At 41.6% G+C, this 22,960-nt stretch overlaps 1 protein-coding gene across 1 annotated transcript; it reads left to right on the plus strand.

The window, feature by feature from the left end:
* The first annotated feature begins 1,021 nt into the window (after nt 1-1,021).
* Nucleotides 1,022-22,697, plus strand: gcat (glycine C-acetyltransferase). Its single transcript, XM_074655617.1, has 9 exons — nt 1,022-1,356; nt 3,393-3,523; nt 4,440-4,541; nt 4,657-4,803; nt 6,910-7,064; nt 7,289-7,371; nt 8,440-8,611; nt 21,450-21,571; nt 22,350-22,697. The coding sequence occupies exons 1-9, from the start codon at nt 1,125-1,127 to the stop codon at nt 22,499-22,501; spliced, it is 1,296 nt and encodes a 431-aa protein (XP_074511718.1). The 5' UTR covers nt 1,022-1,124; the 3' UTR covers nt 22,502-22,697.
* The last annotated feature ends 263 nt before the right edge of the window (nt 22,698-22,960 follow it).

A 22,960-nucleotide genomic window follows, 5' to 3' on the forward strand; every position in this document is an offset into this window, starting at 1 on the left:
TGAATGAAAATGGTTTCTATGGGTACCCACGAGTCTCCCCTTTAAAGACATGCCCACTTTATGATAATCACATGCAGTTTGGGCCAAAAACCATGCAGTTTTTTTGCATGCAGTATAAATGTGTTATTTGAAATGTGCATTTGAATATTTCTGCATACTGGGGTCCCTAAACAGTCTTAGAATTGCATAAATTGGGTATCACTGTAAAGCTGAGACTCTTGTGGATCCAATTGTATTTATGTGTGATGATGTTAGTCTCCGTAATAGCCATTTCTTTGTACATCTCTGTATAAAATGACCTGTGGTGACCTCTAGGATAATCACAGCCTCATTAAACTTTACAACCACAAACTAGAGACCTAGAGCATTCAGAGGATAGCTAGATTGACAATAAGGGGGTTTCTGAGCAGTTTACACAACAGAAGTGATCACCATCCAATTGCTGAGAAATGCAATTCTTGCCGAAATCTCCAAATGTCAAAAGTTTTTGATAGTTTTACATAGTGTTACGACTCCATATTAAACAATTTAGTGATTCTATATATTCCCTCTGCAGTGGAAATTGCAAACAAAAAATAGATATATTTAAAGGGTCAAATTGGGTAACCAGGGTCTGTGCGTGTGCGTGTGCGTGTGTGTGTATGTGTTGAAGATTGAGAGGAAGCCAAACATTGTAGCAATTCACATTAGGCAACATATTGCTATTACAGGGGCTCAGAACCGGTCGTGTCTAGAAGGTAACCTACAAGTAGGGAAACTCTCGCGAGATTAGGTTAAGGTTAGAGGATTTGACCTCAAATAGTTAAGGTTAGGCATTGGCCTCGAATAAATTAAGATTAGGCATTGACCTAAAATCGTTATAGTTAGGATAGGTCGTCGGGCAGCCAATTCTCGCGAGAGTTTGTGTCAGATTTCGCAATTTACGGGTTACCTTCTAGACACACTCCTCTGATCCAGCTGGTAAATACCCTCTGAGATCTGATTGGACAAAACAAGCCACCTTGCAAGTGCGCTGTCCTCTGATTGGTCCACCACACATACGCCTACAACACCTCGCCTCCGCTCTTCACATTCTGCCTTCCTGCACGTTTTGAACCTCTAAAAACACCTTGGGCTTCACCATCATGTCGCTCGGAAAAGTTACCCGGAGTTTGGTGAAACCGGTTCGGGTCGTCCTGCGGCCCTCGGCGGCCCCGGCGGCCCCGGTACTGAACCGGAGCTACGCCGCTGTCGCTGAAGCCAGAGTTGTGCTGGAGGGCGAGCTCGATGGTATCCGAGCAGCGGGGACGTGGAAAGCAGAGAGGATCATCACGTCAAAGCAGGGACCGCAAATCAACGTGGACGGCAGTCAGAGCAGTGAGTGGTTGTAGTTTACACACATAAATACGTGGTCCTTGAACGCACCATGAGCTACAAACATAGTTTATTTTTTATTTTTTTATTTTATTTAACAGATTCAAATTTACAAACAACATGGCTCAAGATCATTGCATTCAAGTAAAAGGACAAGGTGCATACAGAACAAGAACAAATAAAATATGTAAAATTATACATAAAAATAATAATAATTAAATTAAGGGCTATAGGGCTGTATACCTGTAATTCATATTCTTCTGTTATGCTAAGAAGTTTCAATGCATTTTTGTTTTTTCATGACTTTAAGGGCTTTTATGTAAGAAAGAAACTCAGAATGAAACACATTAAACCTAGGTTTCTCTTTCATATACTTTGATTTGTGCAAATACAATTTTCCAAGAATGAGAATGTTATTCACCAGAAAGCCATCTTTGTTATGTCCATGACAAGTCCATAAACAATTTCCTTTTGAAGCTACAAACATAGTTGCTGGTAGTTGTTTTTCCTGTGGTGCTCTGCCACTGTGTTATCCATGTTATCAAACGAGTGAACTGAGGTCATGTAACTGTGCTGCATGACACACAAGCTTGCTAAGCTTTGTTTCACATCACTGAGTTAGTCACTTCTAGGGATGTTATCTTTTTTTTAAACAATATTTTTTTATTGGATTTTACATATAAACATATATACATATATATACACATACAGGCAGACTAACAATATTAATAATTAAATTATACAATGAAATGTTTAGTCAGAATTTCCACAGTAATCAAAGAAAGAGAGACATGACATTTCATGTATTTCACATGCCACTGTTATCTTTTTTTTTTTTTAAACAGAGTTTATTTCTGAATTTTGTTAATACAACTCTGACGATCCATTGCACAAACATGTTTGGACTGATAGATATCCCAACCATGACAATACCCACAGGGCACTCAAAAAAAACAAATGTACACAAATAAATATAAATAAATAGATTAATAAATAAATAAAATATAACAATATTAGCACTATGTTATCTTGATGTGGAACTGGACTCATATCGACTCAAACTAGTTAACAGAAGTCATGTAACGTTGCTGGAGGACACACAAGCTTGCTAAACTTGTTTCAGATTACTGAGTTAGTCACAAGACTATAACTTCTAGGGAACCTTTCCACAATTTCAACACTCTGCATAGGAAAAAACAAATGATTCAAGTTAATGGGAAATAAGTCAGAATAAAGTGTTGCAATGGAAGGTGGGCGGTCTGCAGGACAGATAATAATGCATACAGTGCACTCTCATAGACTAAGCTGCTGGAGTTACCCTGCACTATACTCATTTTTTCTCCTCTGCACTATATTCACTTTATAAATAGTCCTGTATCACAGCTGTTACCCTGCACTATATTCAGTTTTAACAGTTTTCTTCATCTCCTTGTATTTTTATATCTGGTATATTTTTTTGTACTTTGTACTACTAACCTTTTTACTGCCTTTTTACTAACATGTTTTTGCACTATGGAACTGTGATGCTGGAAACTTGAATTTCCCTCGGCATCAATAATGTTACTATCTATCTATCTATCTATCTATATCTATCTATCTATCTATCTATCTATCTATCTATCTATCTATCTATCTAATAAAGCTGTTATAAACTTGACTTTCATAGCAAAAAGGAGACATGAATTGGAAAGTGCACCACTGCAGCAGCTAATCTGTAGCCTGTTTGCTGTTCTGCCAGTGTTTACACTTCACTTTTGCCAAAAAATGACTCTGCTGATTTATGAATGAGCCATTGACTTTAGGCCGTGACCCCTACTGTGGTGAACTGACTTTGGACAGTGCACATGCGTCGTTTTTTTTTGTCACTCTTTGTTCTGACGTGTTGGCTTTATTGTCACTTGCCTTTTTGCTAAAAAAACCAAACACAGAATTTCTATAGCAGGGTTTGAGTTGCTCACAGTGGTTATTGTTTGAATTACAGTGACCCTTCTAACCTTAGGTTTCCTGTTCTCCATCTAAACTCTCTCTGTCTCTCTCAGGAATATTGAATTTCTGTGCCAACAACTACCTTGGACTGTCCAGTCACCCAGAGGTGGTGCAGGCAGGGATTGATGCTCTTAAAACATACGGTGCTGGACTGAGCTCGGTCAGATTCATCTGTGGCACACAGGTACGATAGAACAGCGGATAAAGCTCCCATATTATAACTAGGGTTGTCAATCAATTAATATATTTAACCGCACATTCTTTCTGTTCAAAATGTATCTTAAAGGGAGATTTGTCAAGTATTTATTACTTCTTATCAATATGGGGTGGGCAAATATGCTGCTTTTTGCAAATGTATGTATATTGGAAATCAATAACAACACAAAACAATGACAAATATTGTCCAGAAACCCTCACAGATACTGCATTTAACATAAGAAATATGCTCAAATCATAACATGGCAAACTCAAGCCCAACAGACAACAACAGCTGTCAACAAGTGTGCTGACTTGACTATGACTTGCCCCAAACTGCATGTGATATCATAAAGTGATGTAAAGGGGAGACTCGTGGGTACCCATAGAACCTATTTTCATGCACATATCTGGAGGTCAGAGGTCAAGGGACCCCTTTGAAAATGGCCATGACAGTTTTACCTCGCAAAATTTAGCGTAAGTTTGGAGCGTTATTTAACCTCCTTCTCGACAAGCTCGTATGACATGGACATTTTCAGCCCACTACAACCTCTGAAAGATCGAATGTGTCAATGCGTTAATGAAATGAATGGCGTTAAAACAAATTTGCGTTGACACATTATTATCGCGTTAACTTTGACAGCCCTAATTTGAATATTAGACCTTGGATTTTACCTCTCATGTTCCTCAGAGGTCAAACCTTACTCCCTCCACATCTAAAAGTAGACCTTATGGCATGCACTAACTATGTTCTAAATTTAAGAAATGCACATTTATTGTGGTATCCCCTCGACTATGATGGCTAATCTACACTCAATCAACACATCAACACGTGGATAACAAATTTTATTCTGTATTACAGCTAAATCTCCCAGAGGTTAATGAGTTCGCTGTTTGTTTTTTAGGACCTACACAAAAATCTGGAGCAGAAGCTAGCGGAGTTTCACGAGAAGGAGGACTGCATCCTCTATGCTAGCTGTTTTGATGCAAACGCTGGACTGTTTGAGGTATGTCGTGCTTTACGCTCTACAATCTCCAGCCGGGGGGGAAGCCTGGGACCAGAACAGAAAGATCTCTCCGATTGTGATCAGTAAAGTATCATGTTACTCTTAACACACACAGGTTCTGTTGGGCCCAGATGACGCAGTGCTGTCTGATGAGCTAAACCACGCCTCCATCATCGATGGGATCCGACTGTGCCGAGCAAAGAGGCTGCGCTACAAACACATGGACCTCAGTGATCTGGAGAAACAGCTCAAAGAGTCTCAGGTGAGGGTGGGACTCTTCCTGTACTGTAGAAGGACAAGAAGAGTGGCTTTTTACATGGAAACAAACATTGTTACTGTGTTTTTTAATTAATGTCCATGCCACTTATGTGTTATGTCTTAATAGTTTAACATTTGCATATTTACAGTAAGCCTCCTTTTGAAACAAGCTACATCTGATAAAATCTGTTAGCAACATGTCAGTCAACAGTTAAAAAGGATAAGATGTAAATCTGCCACTGTTATCATCGTAAATGGCATTATGTGCCATGCAAGAACAGAAAGCTTGACAGGCATAGCAACGATATGTCACCATGAAATGTGGTGTTAAGAGGTAGTGGTCATTTCACGTAGTCTATTACTGTGAGATCACGTTGCCGTGGACAGAAAGTAGTAAATGTAGTCCTGAAACTGCAGCCTCCTCTATTGCATAATAAGAACATGATATTGCCTTTTACAGTTCAAAAGTTCACTAAAATGTGTTTCTGAAAACATTTGAGGTGAGAAATAGGCTTTACAGTAACAGAATATTGATTCATATCTGATCAGCGCTGCCTAGTTTGACTGTTTGATCTGAGTTTGTGAGTTTCGCGAGCAGTGATTGACCGCTGCTTTAGAGACTCCTTCGCTCTGATTGGTTGTTTTTGTTCGGACACGGTGAAATCTTGTAAATGCCGTTAGGAGCACTAGGGGGACACAGAGGAACATGATTTTTTTTCACAGATTGTCTGTGTCATGCACTACTGTCAGGATATTAGTGACAGGTTGAGCAAATATGATGAAAAGTTATTTTTATTAAAGTTACCGACTGTAGCTTTAAGGCCCACTTCTGATTGTTAAAAAAATGCCAAGGATCACCTTCCTAAATAAATGAGTAAAAAGGAGAAAAAATAAGGCAGTAAATATGTGTTATGCCACTATTAGCTGTAATGACTAAAATAAATAGTCTGCTTACCCTCACCCATAGCTGCCTACCATTATGAATCCAAATTGAATGTATTCAGGTTCATATTTCCCCATCACACACTTTGGAGCTTTTACTGGCGCATGGTTGTCTATCCATTTTGTGTCACTGCATCCGAGGGAACGTTAGCTAGCTAACAGAGGGAAAACACCCTTGTCTCTACCTGATGATGTGTCATGATTATAGACTGCATTAGGGCTGCACCTAACGATTACTTTCATTGTCGATTAATCTGTCCATTATTTTCTTGATTAATCGATTTAGTTGTTTGGTCTATAAAATGACAGAAAATGGTGAAAAATGTCGATCAGTGTTTCCCAAAGCCCAAAATGACGTCCTCAAATGTCTCGTTTTGTCCACAACTCAAAGATATTCAGTTTACTCTTCACAGAGGAGTAAAGAAACCAGAAAATATTCACATTTAAGCTGAAATCAGAGAATTTAGATTTATTTTTTTTTGTCTTAAAAAAAATACTCAAACAGATTAATCTTGTATCAAAATAGTTGGTGATTAATTTAATAGTTAATCGTTGCAGCTCTAGACTGTATAAAATAGGTTGTGATTGGCGTGGTGTAACTGGTCATTGAAATTATGCATTTTAATTTGATTTAATTAATTTTTTTATTTATGTGAATTCTTGAGCACATTTAGATATAAAAGTAAGAAAAAAAATGTAATTTGCAAAACTAGTTAGATATATAAATAACTAGCTTTGCAAATTACCAAAAAATTTAATTTTGTTATTTAATCTTACCATTTGGCAGTACCTCTTGTGGCCACTAGATGGCACTCTGGGGCCAGAATAGCTGGGCTAGATATTACCACAAGTGACTGAGATATATGTTCTATTGTGTAATTTTGGGTGAACCAACCCTTTAAAATAATTCCCCTTTCTAAAATCATGTGACGCAACCACGGCGCGCCCTTGTTGTACTCAAGCTTGCTATTTTCCAGTTCTTCATCAGCATGCATTGCATCATTTAATTGTGTGTACACTTTGAGGAAAAAGCATGTTTTAATAAGACATGTCAGCACTAATGATAAATCACCACGACACATATTCAGTATTATAGACTTGGGTGACAAGGTCAGATAAGGGTTACAGCATTGATTAGACTGTTGTGTGCCTGTTTTGTCCCCATCAGTCATCTCGCATGCGCCTGGTAGTGACAGATGGCGTCTTCTCCATGGATGGAGACGTGGCTCCCTTACCAGGAATCTGTGACCTGGCTGAACAGTACGGAGCCATGGTGTTTATAGATGAATGCCACGCCACCGGATTCCTTGGGCCCCGGGGAAGGTGGGTAGAGTTCCGATAAACGCAAAAGATGCTTTGTTTTTTAATCGTTTTACTTTTTAGTTTGTGTTTTATTTATAACATACCAATGAGAGGAACTGGAAAGTCCAGCCTGCTGTGTGCCCCATCATGTAAAATGTGCAACTTCACAGTTTAAAAGTCAAGCTCTATATCTTACTATCATTATGAAGGGATAAACTAACAGTACAACTCCCTGTGATTCGCAGAGGAACAGACGAGCTGCTGGGAGTGATGGACAGAGTTGACATTATAAACTCCACCCTGGGGAAAGCACTGGGAGGAGCAGCTGGTAGGTCTTCATCTGATCTGTGATGTTGAGAAGTTCCCCCTGTTTATTGCTCTTCAAATATGCAGCTTTAATGGGATAGTTTGGATTTTTTTGAAGTGGGGTTTGTATGAGGTACTTATCCATAGTCAGTGTATTACCTACTGTAGATGACGACACACACCCGGTTTGGAGAAGCAGACAGGAGTAACAGCATGGGAGCAAAGCAATGTACTGCTGTGGACGGGGCCAGCAGCAAAACATATTTTGGCCACCTAAAAAAATCAATATCTGTTTAAGTGTACGCTATATTTAGAATATTTTCACTGCTTTACTTTGACGTCAGACAGCCCTTTCCGACGGGGAACTGAAGCCATTATATCCATCCTCTCTTAAAAGCCACCAGACTCCTTTGACAAAAAACAGTAATTTTACCTCGCAGAGAGACAAGCAACTCCCGTGTTCTGCGAGATAAAATTAATGTTTTTATCAATGGAGTCTGGTGGCTTCGAAGAGAGCATAGATGGGCATAAAAGCTCAGTTCCCCGTCATAAAGGGCTGTCTGACTGCGAGATCAAGCTGTGACAATATTCTAAGTATAGCGTACATTTAAACAGATTTTTTTTTATGTACATTTCAGCAGTACATTGCTTTGCTCCCGTGCTGGTACTCCTGTCTGCTTCTCCAAACTGGGGGCATGCCGACCGCCATCTACTGTAGGTAATACACTGACTATGGATAAATACCTCATACAACCCCACTTCAAAAACACCCAAACTATCCCTTTAAAGCTGCATTGATGTTTGTTTGCTTTTTGGCCACTCGGGGCCAAGGAACTCAAGAGGTACAAGGTACTACAAGATGAAAACATTATCATCTTATACAGATGTTACGGGTAACATGTCAGCAAACAGTTGATTCATTGTTGAAAATATTTTTAGACATACGCCTATTCTTTTCCCACCAGCAAACAAACAATAGAATTTTTCCCAAATGTCGAACTATTCCTTCAACAAAACATTATTATGGTGCTAAAACACAAGATGTAAATGTTCTGCGCCAAATCAGTCTTTCTTTGTCTTCGTCTTTCAGGTGGCTACACAGTTGGCCCGAAGCCCCTCATTGACCTGCTGAGGCAGCGCTCTCGTCCCTACCTGTTCTCCAACTCCCTCCCCCCTCCTGTGGTGGGCTGTGCCACCAAGGCTGTGGAGCTGCTGCTCGCCTCCAATGAGATTTCACAGAGCATGACGGCCAAAACCATGAGGTACGTTTGTTTGGGGGGGGGGGGTAGAAAACGCATCCGTTTTTTTTTAGTTAAAGCCTCTGTACACCCACACAGATGCTCTTTTAAGAGTTTTTAGTGACCTTTTAACTGTTGACTCAGCGAACTCTGTTATTCTAGTGCTTTCAGACTTGACCGCGGCTTTTGACATGGTGCATCATGGGATCCTTTTATCACGCCTAGAACACTGTGTGGGCATTAAAGGGACTGCCCTAGAATGGTTTAGGTCATAACCTGTCGGATAGGAGCTTTTCAGTTCAGCTGGGCAGGTGTTCCTCTGCTGCAGCGCCACTGACCTGTGGGGTTCCTCAGGGCTCCATTTTGGGCCCTATCCTTTTTTCTTTGTATATGCTGCCCTTGGGGTCCATTTTTAGGAAATACAATATTTATCTTCATTGTTTTGCGGATGACATCCAGATATATTTACCTTTTGAAAACAGCTAGTGGAGACTCATTGCAGCCTTTGTTTAACTGCCTGCATGACATCAGAACTCGGATGGATCTAAACTTCCTCAATCTTAATGAAAATAAGACTGAGATCATTATGTTTGGACACCCTGACCTATTAGACATCTCGGTTGATATTCTTGGTCCTTTGGCCTCTCAAAAACAGACTTGTGTTAAAAATCTTGCCGTTACTTTTGATTGCTCCTTCGATTTTGAAAAACAAATAAGCTCAGTTGTAAAAAAAATGCTTTTTTCAGCTAAGGCTTTTGGCTAAGGTAAAGGCCTATCTGTCTCCCAGAGATCTTGAGAGAGTATCACATGCTTTTATTACCTCTCGGTTAGACTACTGTAATTCTATGTATGTGGGTTTACAACAGTCATCTCTTCACCGGCTGCAGTTAGTACAAAATGCAGCTGCTGGGTAGCTAGCTAGTCTTTGTTAAACATACTGTCAAATTATATTAAGTGTTTTTCAACCCTACCCAATGTTAATGTCTTTGAATCTTGCTAGCTTAACGTTGGCGTCGAACGGTTCTGGCCTCCCCGTCGTCCATTAAATACTGAAAATGGACACCTCGTGGGCTTTTACATAATGTGCAAACACTCTGTGGGAAAAAATGTGGAAACATATTTGTCTTTTTAAACAGGAACTAAATGGGTGGGGGTGGGGGGGGCAGATTTAGACTGTCTGAGGTCCATAGTGAGGTCATAACTGTAGGCCCTTTCGCTGCGTGCGTGTCTGTCAGTGGTTGCCATGGTGATTGGGGGGCCGTGAGGAGTGTTTAGTTTCCTGTTAACATACAGTAAGAGTTGAGGGATTTTATTTTGAAAAGTAGGTGAATACCTAGTTCCTGTTATCATACAATGAGAGTTGGGGGCTTTTAATCGCAGGTGTAATTGATCACATTAATTATGGCCCTGATCCATTGAAGCCCTGGTTTAGAGCATGTTGGCTCACTGAAATGGCGTGATACAGTAAATAGTGTGCGTGTGTGTGTGTGTGTGTGTGTGTGTGTGTGTGTGTTAGTCAGCCTGCTCTGATTGGCTAATGTGAATCAGCTGTCTAGCAGCAATCTGAAGTTGCCGTGGCAATTGGCAACTGCTGCAGTGGGGCAGTTTATAATAGGAGTTAACCAGAGACGTACATGTCATAAAAGTGCTTCTACGACAGAAACCGTGACTCCTATCGCTTAGATTGTTCATGAGACCAGGTAGGAGTCTCTGATGAACAAATGGTGCGACATTTGGGTCTGTAGTTTCAAAAATGTGACCTCGGCGGCAGTTTCGAAAAGTAGTAACTTTTTTCTCTGATCCAAAAAATTCTGTGAAATTTAATATGGGGCCCTATGGGAGCGAAGCCTGCAGTTGCTCTCACTTTCAGGCATGTGTCGCCAAATGTGTAAGTCCGACTGATTCCATGTTTGCGATCGGCACAAAAATACCTACGTTTTGATGTATTAATTGTGTATGAGGAGTGGACGTTGTGGGCTACAGAGCAATTTGTTCGGAAAATTTTCAAAAGATTTCAAAGCTTTCCCGCACTCTAGCGATGATGTCACGCGCTCTAGCCCTTAACGACCCACGCAATACACACCCATTATAAAATCTGAAACGGTCTGAAAATTTCACAAAACGTAAACTGCGATTTCGTGAAAACCGTGCCAGCTATCAAAAAATTTCCATTTGGCCAAATAAAGTCCCAAGTCTCGTGACCCGTTTAAACTTTTAATCACGTTTCTACGTTAAAGTATGGCGACTCTGTATGGCCCCAAAGAGGAGTGTTTATGAGCACTCTTCACGTCGATTTTCAATGCATTCCAATGGAGCAAAAAAATCGCGCTTTTCTCGGAAACCGCTGCGCGAATCTCTTAGCCAGGTCATAGCACACGATTCCCGATCATTCCGCACGTTTTGATGTATTTTTTGTACAGGTGTTGGCAACGCTACCGGAGGAGTAGCGCGGCAAAGTTTGCAGAAGAAGAATAAGAAAATAAGCCCGTCGAATAATAGACCAGTGTGCTTTGCACAAGGCTCTGCCTTGTGCTTCTAGGCACACTGGAACTAGAAAATTTCGCAAGTTCCGAACTAACAAAAAAATCAACCTCGAAAGTGATATGGAATGATGAATGTGAACGTGCCTTCCAGGCATTGTTGGCAACGCTGAGGGAGGAGTAGCGCGGCAAAAAACCGTAAGAAGAGGAATAGTAAGACTTCACTAGAAAATTTCGCAAGAGATTTTGACCAGTGTGCCTGGTAGTTGGGGATGGGTGGGGGGGGGCAGATTCAGACTGTCTGAGGTCCATAGTGAGGTCATAACTGTAGGCCCTTTCGCTGCGTGCGTGTCTGTCAGTGGTTGCCATGGTGATTGGGGGGCCGTGAGGAGTGTTTAGTTTCCTGTTAACATACAGTAAGAGTTGAGGGATTTTATTTTGAAAAGTAGGTGAATACCTTTGCCTTGTGCTTCTATGCACACTGGAATGATGGGACCACTGAAGAAGGAGGTGCAGATGATGTTGGACATGGGAGTCTTTGAACCATCCAGAAGTGAGTGGTCAAACCCCATAGTGCTTGTTCCCAAGAAAAATTGTACTCAACCTCGGTTCTGTTCAGACATGAGGAAACTGAACAGTATTTCCTGTTTTGATTCATATCCCATGCCCCGTATTGATGAGCTGCTAGAGAGAATCGGGAAAGCCAACTACATCACAGCATTAGACCTTTGTAAAGGTTACTGGCAAGTGCCTTTTGACCCATCTTGCAAAGAATACACAGCGTTCCAGATTTCAGGGATGGGCTTGTTCCAGTACACTGTGTTACTCTTTGGCCTTCATGGCGCACCTGCGACCTTTCAAAGATTAATGGACATTGTTCTTAATGATTGCTCCAGGTTTTCAGCTGCCTATCTTGATGATGGATGAAGGTTACTGGCAAGTGCCTCTTGACCCATCTTGCAAAGAATACACAGCGTTCCAGATTTCAGGGATGGGCTTGTTCCAGTACACTGTGTTACTCTTTGGCCTTCATGGCGCAACTGCGACCTTTCAAAGATTAATGGACATTGTTCTTAATGATTGCTCCAGGTTTTCAGCTGCCTATCTTGATGATGGATGAAGGTTACTGGCAAGTGCCTCTTGACCCATCTTGCAAAGAATACACAGCGTTCCAGATTCCAGGGATGAGCTTGTTCCAGTACACTGTGTTACTCTTTGGCCTTCATGGCGCACCTGCGACCTTTCAAAGATTAATGGACATTGTTCTTAATGATTGCTCCAGGTTTTCAGCTGCCTATCTTGATGATGTGGTAATCTACAGTGAATCCTGGGAAGAACACTTGCAGCAACTTGAAATCGTCCTAAGCAAGATACAGGAAGCTGGGCTGACCCTGAATGCAAACAAGTGTTCCTGGGCTCAGGAGGAGGTGAAATACCTTGGGTACCTGGTCGGCCGTGGGCAGATAAGGCCACAAATAGAGAAGATAAAGGCCATACAGATGATTCCAAGACCCCTGACCAAGAAGCAAGTGAGATCCTTTTTAGGACTGGTGGGGTGGTACAGAAGGTTTGTTCCCCATTTCTCTACATTGGCGGCACCACTCACCGAACTAACAAAAAAATCAACCTCGAAAGTGATATGGAATGATGAATGTGAACGTGCCTTCCAGGCATTGTTGGCAACGCTGAGGGAGGAGTAGCGCGGCAAAAACCGTAAGAAGAGGAATAGTAAGACTTCACTAGAAAATTTCGCAAGAAATTTTGACCAGTGTGCCTGGTGCTGGGGGATGGGTGGGGGCTAGGGGTGGTTTGTGTGTGGAGGGGGGCAGATTTAGACTGTCTGAGGTCCATAGTGAGGTCAGCACTGTAGGCCCTTTCGCTGCGTGCGTGTCTGTCAGTGGTTGCCATGGTGATTGGGGGGCCGTGAGGAGTGTTTAGTTTCCTGTTAACATACAGTAAGAGTTGAGGGATTTTATTTTGAAAAGTAGGTGAATACCTAGTTCCTGTTATCATACAATGAGAGTTGGGGGCTTTTAATCACAGGTGTAATTCATCACATTAATTATGGCCCTGATCCATTGAAGCCCTGGTTTAGAGCATGCTGGCTCACTGAAATGGCATGATACAGTAAATAGTGTGCGTGTGTGTGTGTGTGTGTGTGTGTTAGTCAGCCTGCTCTGATTGGCTAATGAGAATCAGCTGTCTAGCAGCAATCTGAAGTTGCCGTGGCGATTGGCAACTGCTGCAGTGGGGCAGTTTATAATAGGAGTTAACCAGAGACGTACATGTCATAAAAGTGCTTCTACGACAGAAACCGTGACTCCTATCGCTTAGATTGTTCATGAGACCAGTTAGGAGTCTCTGATGAACAAATGGTGCGACATTTGGGTCTGTAGTTTCAAAAATGTGACCTCGGCGGCAGTTTCGAAAAGTATTAACTTTTTTCTCTGATCCAAAAGATTCTGTGAAATTTAATATGGGGCCCTATGGGAGCGAAGCCTGCAGTTGCTCTCACGTTCAGGCATGTGTCGCCAAATGTGTAAGTCCGACTGATTCCATAGCTACATGTTTGCGACCGGCACAAAAATACCTACTGTAGGGACCTGCCATTTCTGGTGGCAGACGCAGCGAACTGTCTCCCAGAATCATGGAGGTATGCTCTCATTGGCTACAGTAACATTTCACACAGAGGTGTGAAAATCACACAGAACAAAACCAGAGGAATGTCCTTTGTTCCTTCTCTTTCTTCTCATCTGCTCATCTCTCCTGACGTGTGAGAGGTGAGCTGCTGCGCTCTCTCTGCTCTTCATCTCCTCAACCCAGGCTGACCTGGTTGAGGTGAACGGCTCTCAAGTCCAGAACTTGCAAAACAGTTCTGGTTCTGATCAATGGCCTGTTAGGAAACAGCCATTGCAACCAAGGAACCAAACGGCAGACGACGCGAGTGCTCTGCCCTTTCCACCAGCTAACTTCAAGCTATCAAGCAAAGAAGTTAGCACCAAACTAACAGCAAAGACGACCTCTTTGACTTGGAACCACAACTTCAACACATGGAATCACAAAACCGGTTCTTCCATGGATTGGTAACGTACTGGGCCTTAGCATTAGCAATCGCACAGGGCTGAGCAAGACTGTCCAACTTTGATTTCTAGAAAGTACTTGTATTGATTTGGTTTAATGTTATTCATTGAGTTTGACTGTGTTGATTTATCTGTATTTGATTTTTGGGTAACTGGCTTCGCCACATCTGATGTGTTTAGTTTATGCTTCACATAGACAAGGTCTTGCATGCAAACTAACCATCTTTTCTAACCCACTGCATATCTAACACACATTACGATCACATACAGAAACTGTGAATTAGTTAAACATAAACATACAGCTTCAGATAATCTTAACCCCACATCACCCCCCTCTCTGTCCTTCTTCTCAGAAGAACAAAGAGGTCATGTGGTGACATGCTGATGGCCATCTTTGATTCCGCCATCTTTGATTCCGCCATCTTTGTAGTTTTACAGTGCCCGCCATCTTGTTTGTAGGCCATACAGACATTTTGAGACAAGAACCCATCTTGTTCCCCCCCCCCTCTCTCTCTCTCTCTCACATAATGGTGCCCCGTGTGAGGCATAGTATTCTTGTTGGCAAATGTTCATAATTGTGCAATATTAATTTTCAGCATAATTTTTGGTCAAAAACAAAAATTTCATATTCCACTTCTAAACAAACCAAAAGTGTTTACATTCTACACCACTAGTCTTCCACAGGAGTAGAAGTCCAGCTGTACTTTTAAACAAGTACATTGTGGTTAGAATTGTTTAGTTGAGAGATTTTGAGTATTAACACTTTAAGCCTTTATGGTGTTAATTTTAATAATTTGCTTTTGCTGCTAATTCAAGTTGACCTACGCTGTAGAACTTGAAAGAATTTTGGTTCAGCATTTGAATACCACGTATTCAATGCAATCTAGTCTAGTCGTCATATTTTGCTGTTAATCTAAGTGTTCCTTTAATGACACAGCGTGCCACCGGCCCTGTGTAACATAGAGAGCTTGTACCCTGCTGTGTAACTGCCAAGCATTCCACAGCCTGAGTTAAGATAAGAGCCACAGTGTGCTACCAGCCCTGTGATATAAGTTTGCAACCTAGCTGTTACTTCCACGTGTCCAGCTTGAGTCACCTTTAAGAAACATCATCACAACTGTTACTGCCGTGCATTTCAGTTAGTGCATGTTATGTGTAAGCAAACTTATTTTGTAAACCTTGTTTACTTTACTGGCCTTTTGTTTGATGCCCACTAGAGTCACTAGTTGGTCCCCTCCTCCACAGGGAGCTACTCCACAGGGAGCTACCCCCCATAGTGTAGGCCAGTGTATTGTTGTAAGGCTTGTGTACCTCCCAAACTACACCACAAGGTGTCTGCCAGCGCAACACCATAGCCAACAACATTGTTTTGTTTTCTACTAGACATCCTGTTTAGTTTCACCCTCCATTCCAGGTTTAACAATGGAGAACCCCTGTGTTGAGCTTTTTATTTCTTCCCTAGCACAGAGCCTAAACCCTGGCTGCCCTGAGCTCATCAGCAGGTTGAGTTTCAGTGAGTGCAGGAAAGAAATGGAATCGCTCCTCACAGACAGGTTTGATGCGCAGACCGCATCCAAAGACTCATTGTTAAAATGCTTACTTCTGATTTTTCACAGGCAAACCAGTCTTGCCATTCAGAGTAAAGCAGCCCTGGAAAAAGAGGTAGATAGCCTAAGAACGCGAAGTGCTGCTCTCCTCCATGAAGTTCAGACAGCTGATAAGAAAGCCATGCGTTACTTAGAAGACCTGCATTCAGCAGAGTTAGCTCTTTTTCAATATAAAGAAAAATTGTTAGGGCTTAGACTAGAATGTCTTTCCCCACCACAGTCTGTCAGTCACTGTGATTCTGGCTACTCAGATTCACACTCCTCACGTGATGAGAGTTTAACTCCCTCTCCACTCAGAAGTGAAAGATTTCCAACCGACTTAAAATCTTTGGGAATGAAGTCAGATCCTCAACCTCCGCCGAGAGAAAGAGTGAACAGCTACCTGACTACTTATTGTTCTGAAACTGACAGTGAAGACACATGTAGTTTATCTTCAAGAAGATATCCTGCCTCATGTTCTTCTCAGCCACAGAGAAATGACACCTTCCTCTGTGCTCCTCCCTCCAAAGGTTCAGCCTGCTTTCCACTCTGTCACAAGGGTGATGACAGCTGTCCAGCCTCTACCTCTCAGCCAGAGAGGACATTAGCATGTGATGCATCAGTGCATTGTAATGCTAATTTAGTCTTGCCTTCAGCAGAAAGGACCCCACAGGGTCCACGCCATGAACTGCTGGAATTCATAGCTAAGGACATTGAATGTTTTGATCCAGGCAACTGTGATCAACACATTGATGATTATTTTAAGGAATTAGATCACAATCTAATTGACTTAACACACGCCACCCAAAGGGAGAAAGTTAAACTTGTGTGGAAAACCAGCTCTCAAGCTGTGCACAAGTTTATACAGTCACAACCTCTCAGTGTCAGAAATGACTATGGTAAGCTTCGTCATGCACTGATAGAAGAATTCTCTTCCACAGCTGACGAGACCTCAGCGATGTTTGCAGCCCTTCAAATTAAACATTCACGTAGTGAGAATCCTAGAGATTACTATAAACGTTTAAGGCATGCATACTTCCAAGGTAAGAATGCGCCAGGCTTAGAAGAAAACGCCTTCTTCAAGTCCTTGTTTCTGCAGAATCTGCATCCCTGCGTACGTACTCACGTGGTACTAAGGACGCATGAGGGTAACCCCTCACTGTGTGAGATAAGGAAGATGACACAGATAGCTTGGGAAACTCTGGTCATTTCCAAAAAGGGGGGTAAATTAACTGAGCCCACCAGCTCAAACACTGACGTGTCAAGCAGATCTGCCACCTCAAAAGACCACCTTCACAACAGGTCGAAGGGGGGTCAGAAGAGGTTGCATAGGGACACTGAGCGTAACCGCCATGTCCCCCATTTGCATAGAGATAGGCATTCACACAACAGAAGTGTTAGAAAGCCATACTCTGAAATTCTGTCCCAGAATTGGCGTGACCGGTCTGACGATGACCACAGCATCTCTGACCACATTTCAGACTCTGAACAAGGTTCAGAACATGGACATAATCTAGCAGACAGTGATAGCTACTCTGAGTGCCTCTCTGCCTCTGGCTACCTGGAGCGTTACAGCCCTGAGCCACGAGGTAAGCATCAGAGATCCAGAGCTACCTTCCCACGGTACTAGCTAACACCTAGCTAACAGTGAGACTGACGCTAGATTACGGTGCCTTAATTTTCCTTTCCTCTTTTGCAGATACTAGGGAAAACTTGAGTTTGTTAGCAACAGTAAAAAACTCAACTCAGACACCACTGTCCAACTTTACAAGTACACTTGGACCAACTCCTTAGTAGTATCTTGTTTAGAGATCACTAGTGCACACACTAGCTTAGGACACCACATTATGACTGTACAGAACCAGTCATACACCTGTCCGCATTGTTTTAGGTGACACTCCGCCTCTCACCTTAACAACTTAACACCTCTAACATTCCTGTTCGTCACTAACCTTATAAATAACAGAGAAACACAGTTAGGTATTTTATACAATGCTATTGTTTTTGTTTATCTGGTTTTATTTGTAACTTAGGGACTGTTCTTGCTTAGCCAGGATAGATAGTCTTAACCAATGCCCAATTGGTTAATGAACTGCCCAGACGTTACAAAATGGAATGAACTGTTGAATGAACTTTTTCAATCATGGATTTAACAACTTTTCAGTTGTCCCCAGGGATTGGACTGTACAACCTCCAGGTTGTTTCCAAGGATCTGTGAACTGTTCAACCTTCTGTTTTGCTCTTCAAGGATGACACACATCTTAAGACCACAACAGGGGGGATGTAGGGACCTGCCATTTCTGGTGGCAGACACAGCGAACTGTCTCCCAGAATCATGGAGGTATGCTCTCATTGGCTACAGTAACATTTCACACAGAGGTGTGAAAATCACACAGAACAAAACCAGAGGAATGTCCTTTGTTCCTTCTCTTTCTTCTCATCTGCTCATCTCTCCTGACGTGTGAGAGGTGAGCTGCTGCGCTCTCTCTGCTCTTCATCTCCTCAACCCAGGCTGACCTGGTTGAGGTGAACGGCTCTCAAGTCCAGAACTTGCAAAACAGTTCTGGTTCTGATCAATGGCCTGTTAGGAAACAGCCATTGCAACCAAGGAACCAAACGGCAGACGACGCGAGTGCTCTGCCCTTTCCACCAGCTAACTTCAAGCTATCAAGCAAAGAAGTTAGCACCAAACTAACAGCAAAGACGACCTCTTTGACTTGGAACCACAACTTCAACACATGGAATCACAAAACCGGTTCTTCCATGGATTGGTAACGTACTGGGCCTTAGCATTAGCAATCGCACAGGGCTGAGCAAGACTGTCCAACTTTGATTTCTAGAAAGTACTTGTATTGATTTGGTTTAATGTTATTCATTGAGTTTGACTGTGTTGATTTATCTGTATTTGATTTTTGGGTAACTGGCTTCGCCACATCTGATGTGTTTAGTTTATGCTTCACATAGACAAGGTCTTGCATGCAAACTAACCATCTTTTCTAACCCACTGCATATCTAACACACATTACGATCACATACAGAAACTGTGAATTAGTTAAACATAAACATACAGCTTCAGATAATCTTAACCCCACATCACCCCCCTCTCTGTCCTTCTTCTCAGAAGAACAAAGAGGTCATGTGGTGACATGCTGATGGCCATCTTTGATTCCGCCATCTTTGATTCCGCCATCTTTGTAGTTTTACAGTGCCCGCCATCTTGTTTGTAGGCCATACAGACATTTTGAGACAAGAACCCATCTTGTTTCCCCCCCCCCTCTCTCTCTCTCTCACACACACATACACACACACACACACACACACACACACACTTTGTTTGGTTTGTTTAGTTTAGTTATTTAGTTAGATTAATATTGTGTTTTGAACCTTTATTAACTTGTAAATAAATGTTTGTGGAATATACATGCTGGTCTCTTTAATGTTGCACAAGAGTGAATACTGCCAACCTCTGCTATGTCAAGAACTCCGATATCCTTCAACCTTTACTATCTATTTTGGTTATAGTTATTAATTTAATTATTAATCAACATTCCAAATTGATAGTTTAGCCTATATAATGAGACTATATTAACGTTTTGGTCATTGGTCCCTGATTCCAGGGTGGTGCCCCGTTTATTATTGATGTTTATTGATAATCTTTATTAATATTAATAATTATATTATTATTTATTAATTATTTTGCTAATAACCAAAACCTACCAAAGTAGAACCCCTACACTACGTTTTGATGTATTAATTGTGTATGAGGAGTGGACGTTGTGGGCTACAGAGCAATTTGTTCGGAAAATTTTCAAAAGATTTCAAAGCTTTCCCGCACTCTAGCGATGATGTCACGTGCTCTAGCCCTTAACGACCCACGCAATACACACCCATTATAAAATCTGAAACGGTCTGAAAATTTCACAAAACGTAAACTGCGATTTCGTGAAAACCGTGCCAGCTATAAAAAAATTTCCATTTGGCCAAATAAAGTCCCAAGTCTCGTGACCCGTTTAAACTTTTAATCACGTTTCTACGTTAAAGTATGGCGACTCTGTATGGCCCCAAAGAGGAGTGTTTATGAGCACTCTTCACGTCGATTTTCAATGCATTCCAATGGAGCAAAAAAATCGCGCTTTTCTCGGAAACCGCTGCGCGAATCTCTTAGCCAGGTCATAGCACACGATTCCCGATCATTCCGCACGTTTTGATGTATTTTTTGTACAGGTGTTGGCAACGCTGCCGGAGGAGTAGCGCGGCAAAGTTTGCAGAAGAAGAATAAGAAAATAAGCCCGACGAATAATAGACCAGTGTGCTTTGCACAAGGCTTTGCCTTGTGCTTCTAGGCACACTGGAATAAGCCCGCAGGATAATAAACCAGTGTGCTTTGCACAAGGCTTTGCCTTGTGCTTCTAGGCACACTGGAATAATAATAATCCACGATTAAAAGCAAGTTCTCTATTAATTTATGGCGCCGTGCAAGTCACTGCATTGTTCCCACTGACCTGCCAATATTTCAGAATAAAAGGAAAGGGAAAAGCACAAAAGAATAATAGGTCTTCTTTAAGACAGGGACTTTTCTGTTGTCTGTATTTAAATATATGTTGTTTAGCCAGAAATGGGAGGTTTGATACGGTCATATAATTCTGCGTGATTGAGGTGTCTAAATTGTTCTTTATTAAAAGAACTGTACACGTTATATACTGTAATTTTAATTCCTTTTAAAGCCGAAGTAGTCGAGATTGGAGCAAATATGATAAAAAGTTATTTTTATAAAACGGTCACTATATCGTGACAGTAGTACATGAAACAGATACTAAAAAAACATCATGTGCCTCTGTGTCCTCCAGTGGTCTTAATGACATCTGCAAGATTTCACAGACCGGAGGAAAACAACCAATCAGAGCCGAGCTGGAGCCTTGCCGTCTCTGAGCAGCTGTCAATCACTCGCAAACTCTGATCAAACTATCAAATTAGGCAGCGCTGATCAAATATGAATCAGTATTCTTTTACTGTAATACTTATTTCTCTCCTTTAATGTTTTCAGAAACATCTCGTAGTGCACGTATTAGCTGTAAAATTAGAAAGTTTGTGACCTGGCAGCCATGTTGAGATCTGCTGAGGAAGTACCAAGCACCGCCCACCAGCCAGAGCACAGCCAATAGGAACGCTCTCTCTCTGAAATGACCTGTGATTGGCCAAAGTCTTCCGTCACAGGCTAGATTTTTTAAAGCCTGAAAACAGAGCCATGAGGAGGAGCAGAAGTCTAGTTTTCTCGTTTCTAGTTTTGCATCGGCCGATATCCAAAGACTAGGTATCGTTATCGTGACTTAAAAAGTTGGATCGGTAAATCTCTACTTTGTCTGTACCCTTTTTCTGGAAATTGGCGTGGCCCAATTGGGTTCGGGTAGAGAATCAAAGCTCTAACTGAAACCGCTTTATTGACTACTATTTACTAGATGATCCAGCAAAAAAGGAAGCCTTTTGATAAGGTGGGCCACCCACTTGGCACTCAGGACCACCCACAGTTACACGACTGGTCACTGGTATGGCTATTAATTGTGCCAAAGTAACATACACACTAGAGATATCCCTCTTTAGCTGTGTCAAAACTTGCTCTCAGACAAAAAAACTATGACGGCATCGGTGCTTTCACGTTTACACTGCTGTCCTTCTGTAATCTGGATCTGTAATATTTTTTTCTCTGCTGTCCTTTCAGGTTCAGGAACAAGATGACGAAGGCTGGCTTCACCATTGCAGGTTCAGCTCACCCCATCTGTCCCGTGATGCTGGGCGACGCACGGCTGGCCTCCCTGATGTCCGATGACATGCTGAAGCTAGGTGAGACGGCAGGGGAAACCTGATCCACTGGGCTGGAAACATCGGAACCGGTCTCATTTTGAAATACATGTATAAAATGTGTCATTATTTACACCTAGCCCTTTCATTCAGCTGAACTTTACATTAGGTCCTGATGTGACTGTTAGCTAAAAGTAATGGATAAATAATAAGGTTGTCAAAGTTAACGTGATAATGCGTTAACACAAATTGATTTTAACGCCACGAATTTCTTTAACGCATTAACGCAACTTGCGGTTTTTAGGTTGTAGCGGGCTCAGTTTCAAAGTTAGAGTGAAATACAGGCATCATATGAAACTAGAAAACCTAAGGAATCCATTGGTACCAACCATGTCACACTGGCTTGTCGTGAAGAAGGATAAATAACACTCCATGTTATGATTTGAGCATATTTTTTATGCTAAATGCAGCACCTTTGAGGGTTTCTGGACAATATTTGTCATTTGTTTGTGTTGTTAATTGATTTCCAATAATAAATATATACATGCATTTGCATAAAGCAAGCATATTTGCCCATGACCATATTGATAAGAGTATTAAATACTTGACAAATCTCCCTATATGGTACATTTTGAACAGTTAGAAAATGTGCGATTTATCGCCATTAAATATTTGAATCGATTGACAGCCCTAAAAAATGTTAAATTAATGAAAAGTCATACGTTTTGACTTTTGACTGAGAAGAGTCGATGTTAATGCACTATCTTGATAACCACAGAAACTGTTCCATGCTCTGTTAACGCGTCTCTTCCCTCCACAGGAGTGTACGTGATCGGATTCTCTTTCCCAGTCGTACCAAAGGGCAAAGCCAGAATCCGCGTTCAGATCTCAGCCGCCCACACGGACGAAGACATCGACCACTGCGTTGAGGCTTTCATCCAGACGGGCAGAAAGCACGGAGTCGTCTCCTGAGCAGGACAAATAAGCAAAGCTCTTGCAACCGGCATGAATTACTGAACAAAGCTGAAGCGCTCGCTCTCACAGATTGTGCCGCCAGTTACTCAAGACCTATGAATGACTTTGATGGAAAATATTTGTTACATTTGTAGGTCAACAGAGGTTAATGTTATTTTTGTTTTTGCTCAGCCAAATAAAGCACTTTCGCTAACATGTTTTTGTGTGTTTGTATTTTAAGAAAAAGGGTTAATTTCATATTTCCCACAAAGAAATAATATGAGGGAGAAAATGTTTCTATCAGATCCCTTTATCTCTTGATGGGTTTATTTAGACTAGTCATTCATCCATTCAACAGATTGTAAGGAAAATAATGGAAATGAGACTAGTCATATAACTTTGCATTTCATCAGCATTTATTAGAATCAACACAAAAACTTTCCTAAGAAATGAATTCTCTATCCATTATTTTATGAT

The sequence above is a fragment of the Sebastes fasciatus genome, chromosome 13 (assembly GCF_043250625.1).
Source record: "Sebastes fasciatus isolate fSebFas1 chromosome 13, fSebFas1.pri, whole genome shotgun sequence".
Taxonomy (NCBI): domain Eukaryota; kingdom Metazoa; phylum Chordata; class Actinopteri; order Perciformes; family Sebastidae; genus Sebastes; species Sebastes fasciatus.

Excerpts from the sequence above, each read along its gene's own strand:
- gcat (XM_074655617.1), top strand. The coding sequence starts at position 1,125 with ATGTCGCTCGGAAAAGTTACCCGGAGTTTGGTGAAACCGGTTCGGGTC. Across the intron at positions 4,804-6,909 it reads AACAGCTCAAAGAGTCTCAG|TCATCTCGCATGCGCCTGGT; the intron begins GTGAGGGTGGGA and ends TGTCCCCATCAG. Across the intron at positions 7,372-8,439 it reads AGCACTGGGAGGAGCAGCTG|GTGGCTACACAGTTGGCCCG; the intron begins GTAGGTCTTCAT and ends TTCGTCTTTCAG.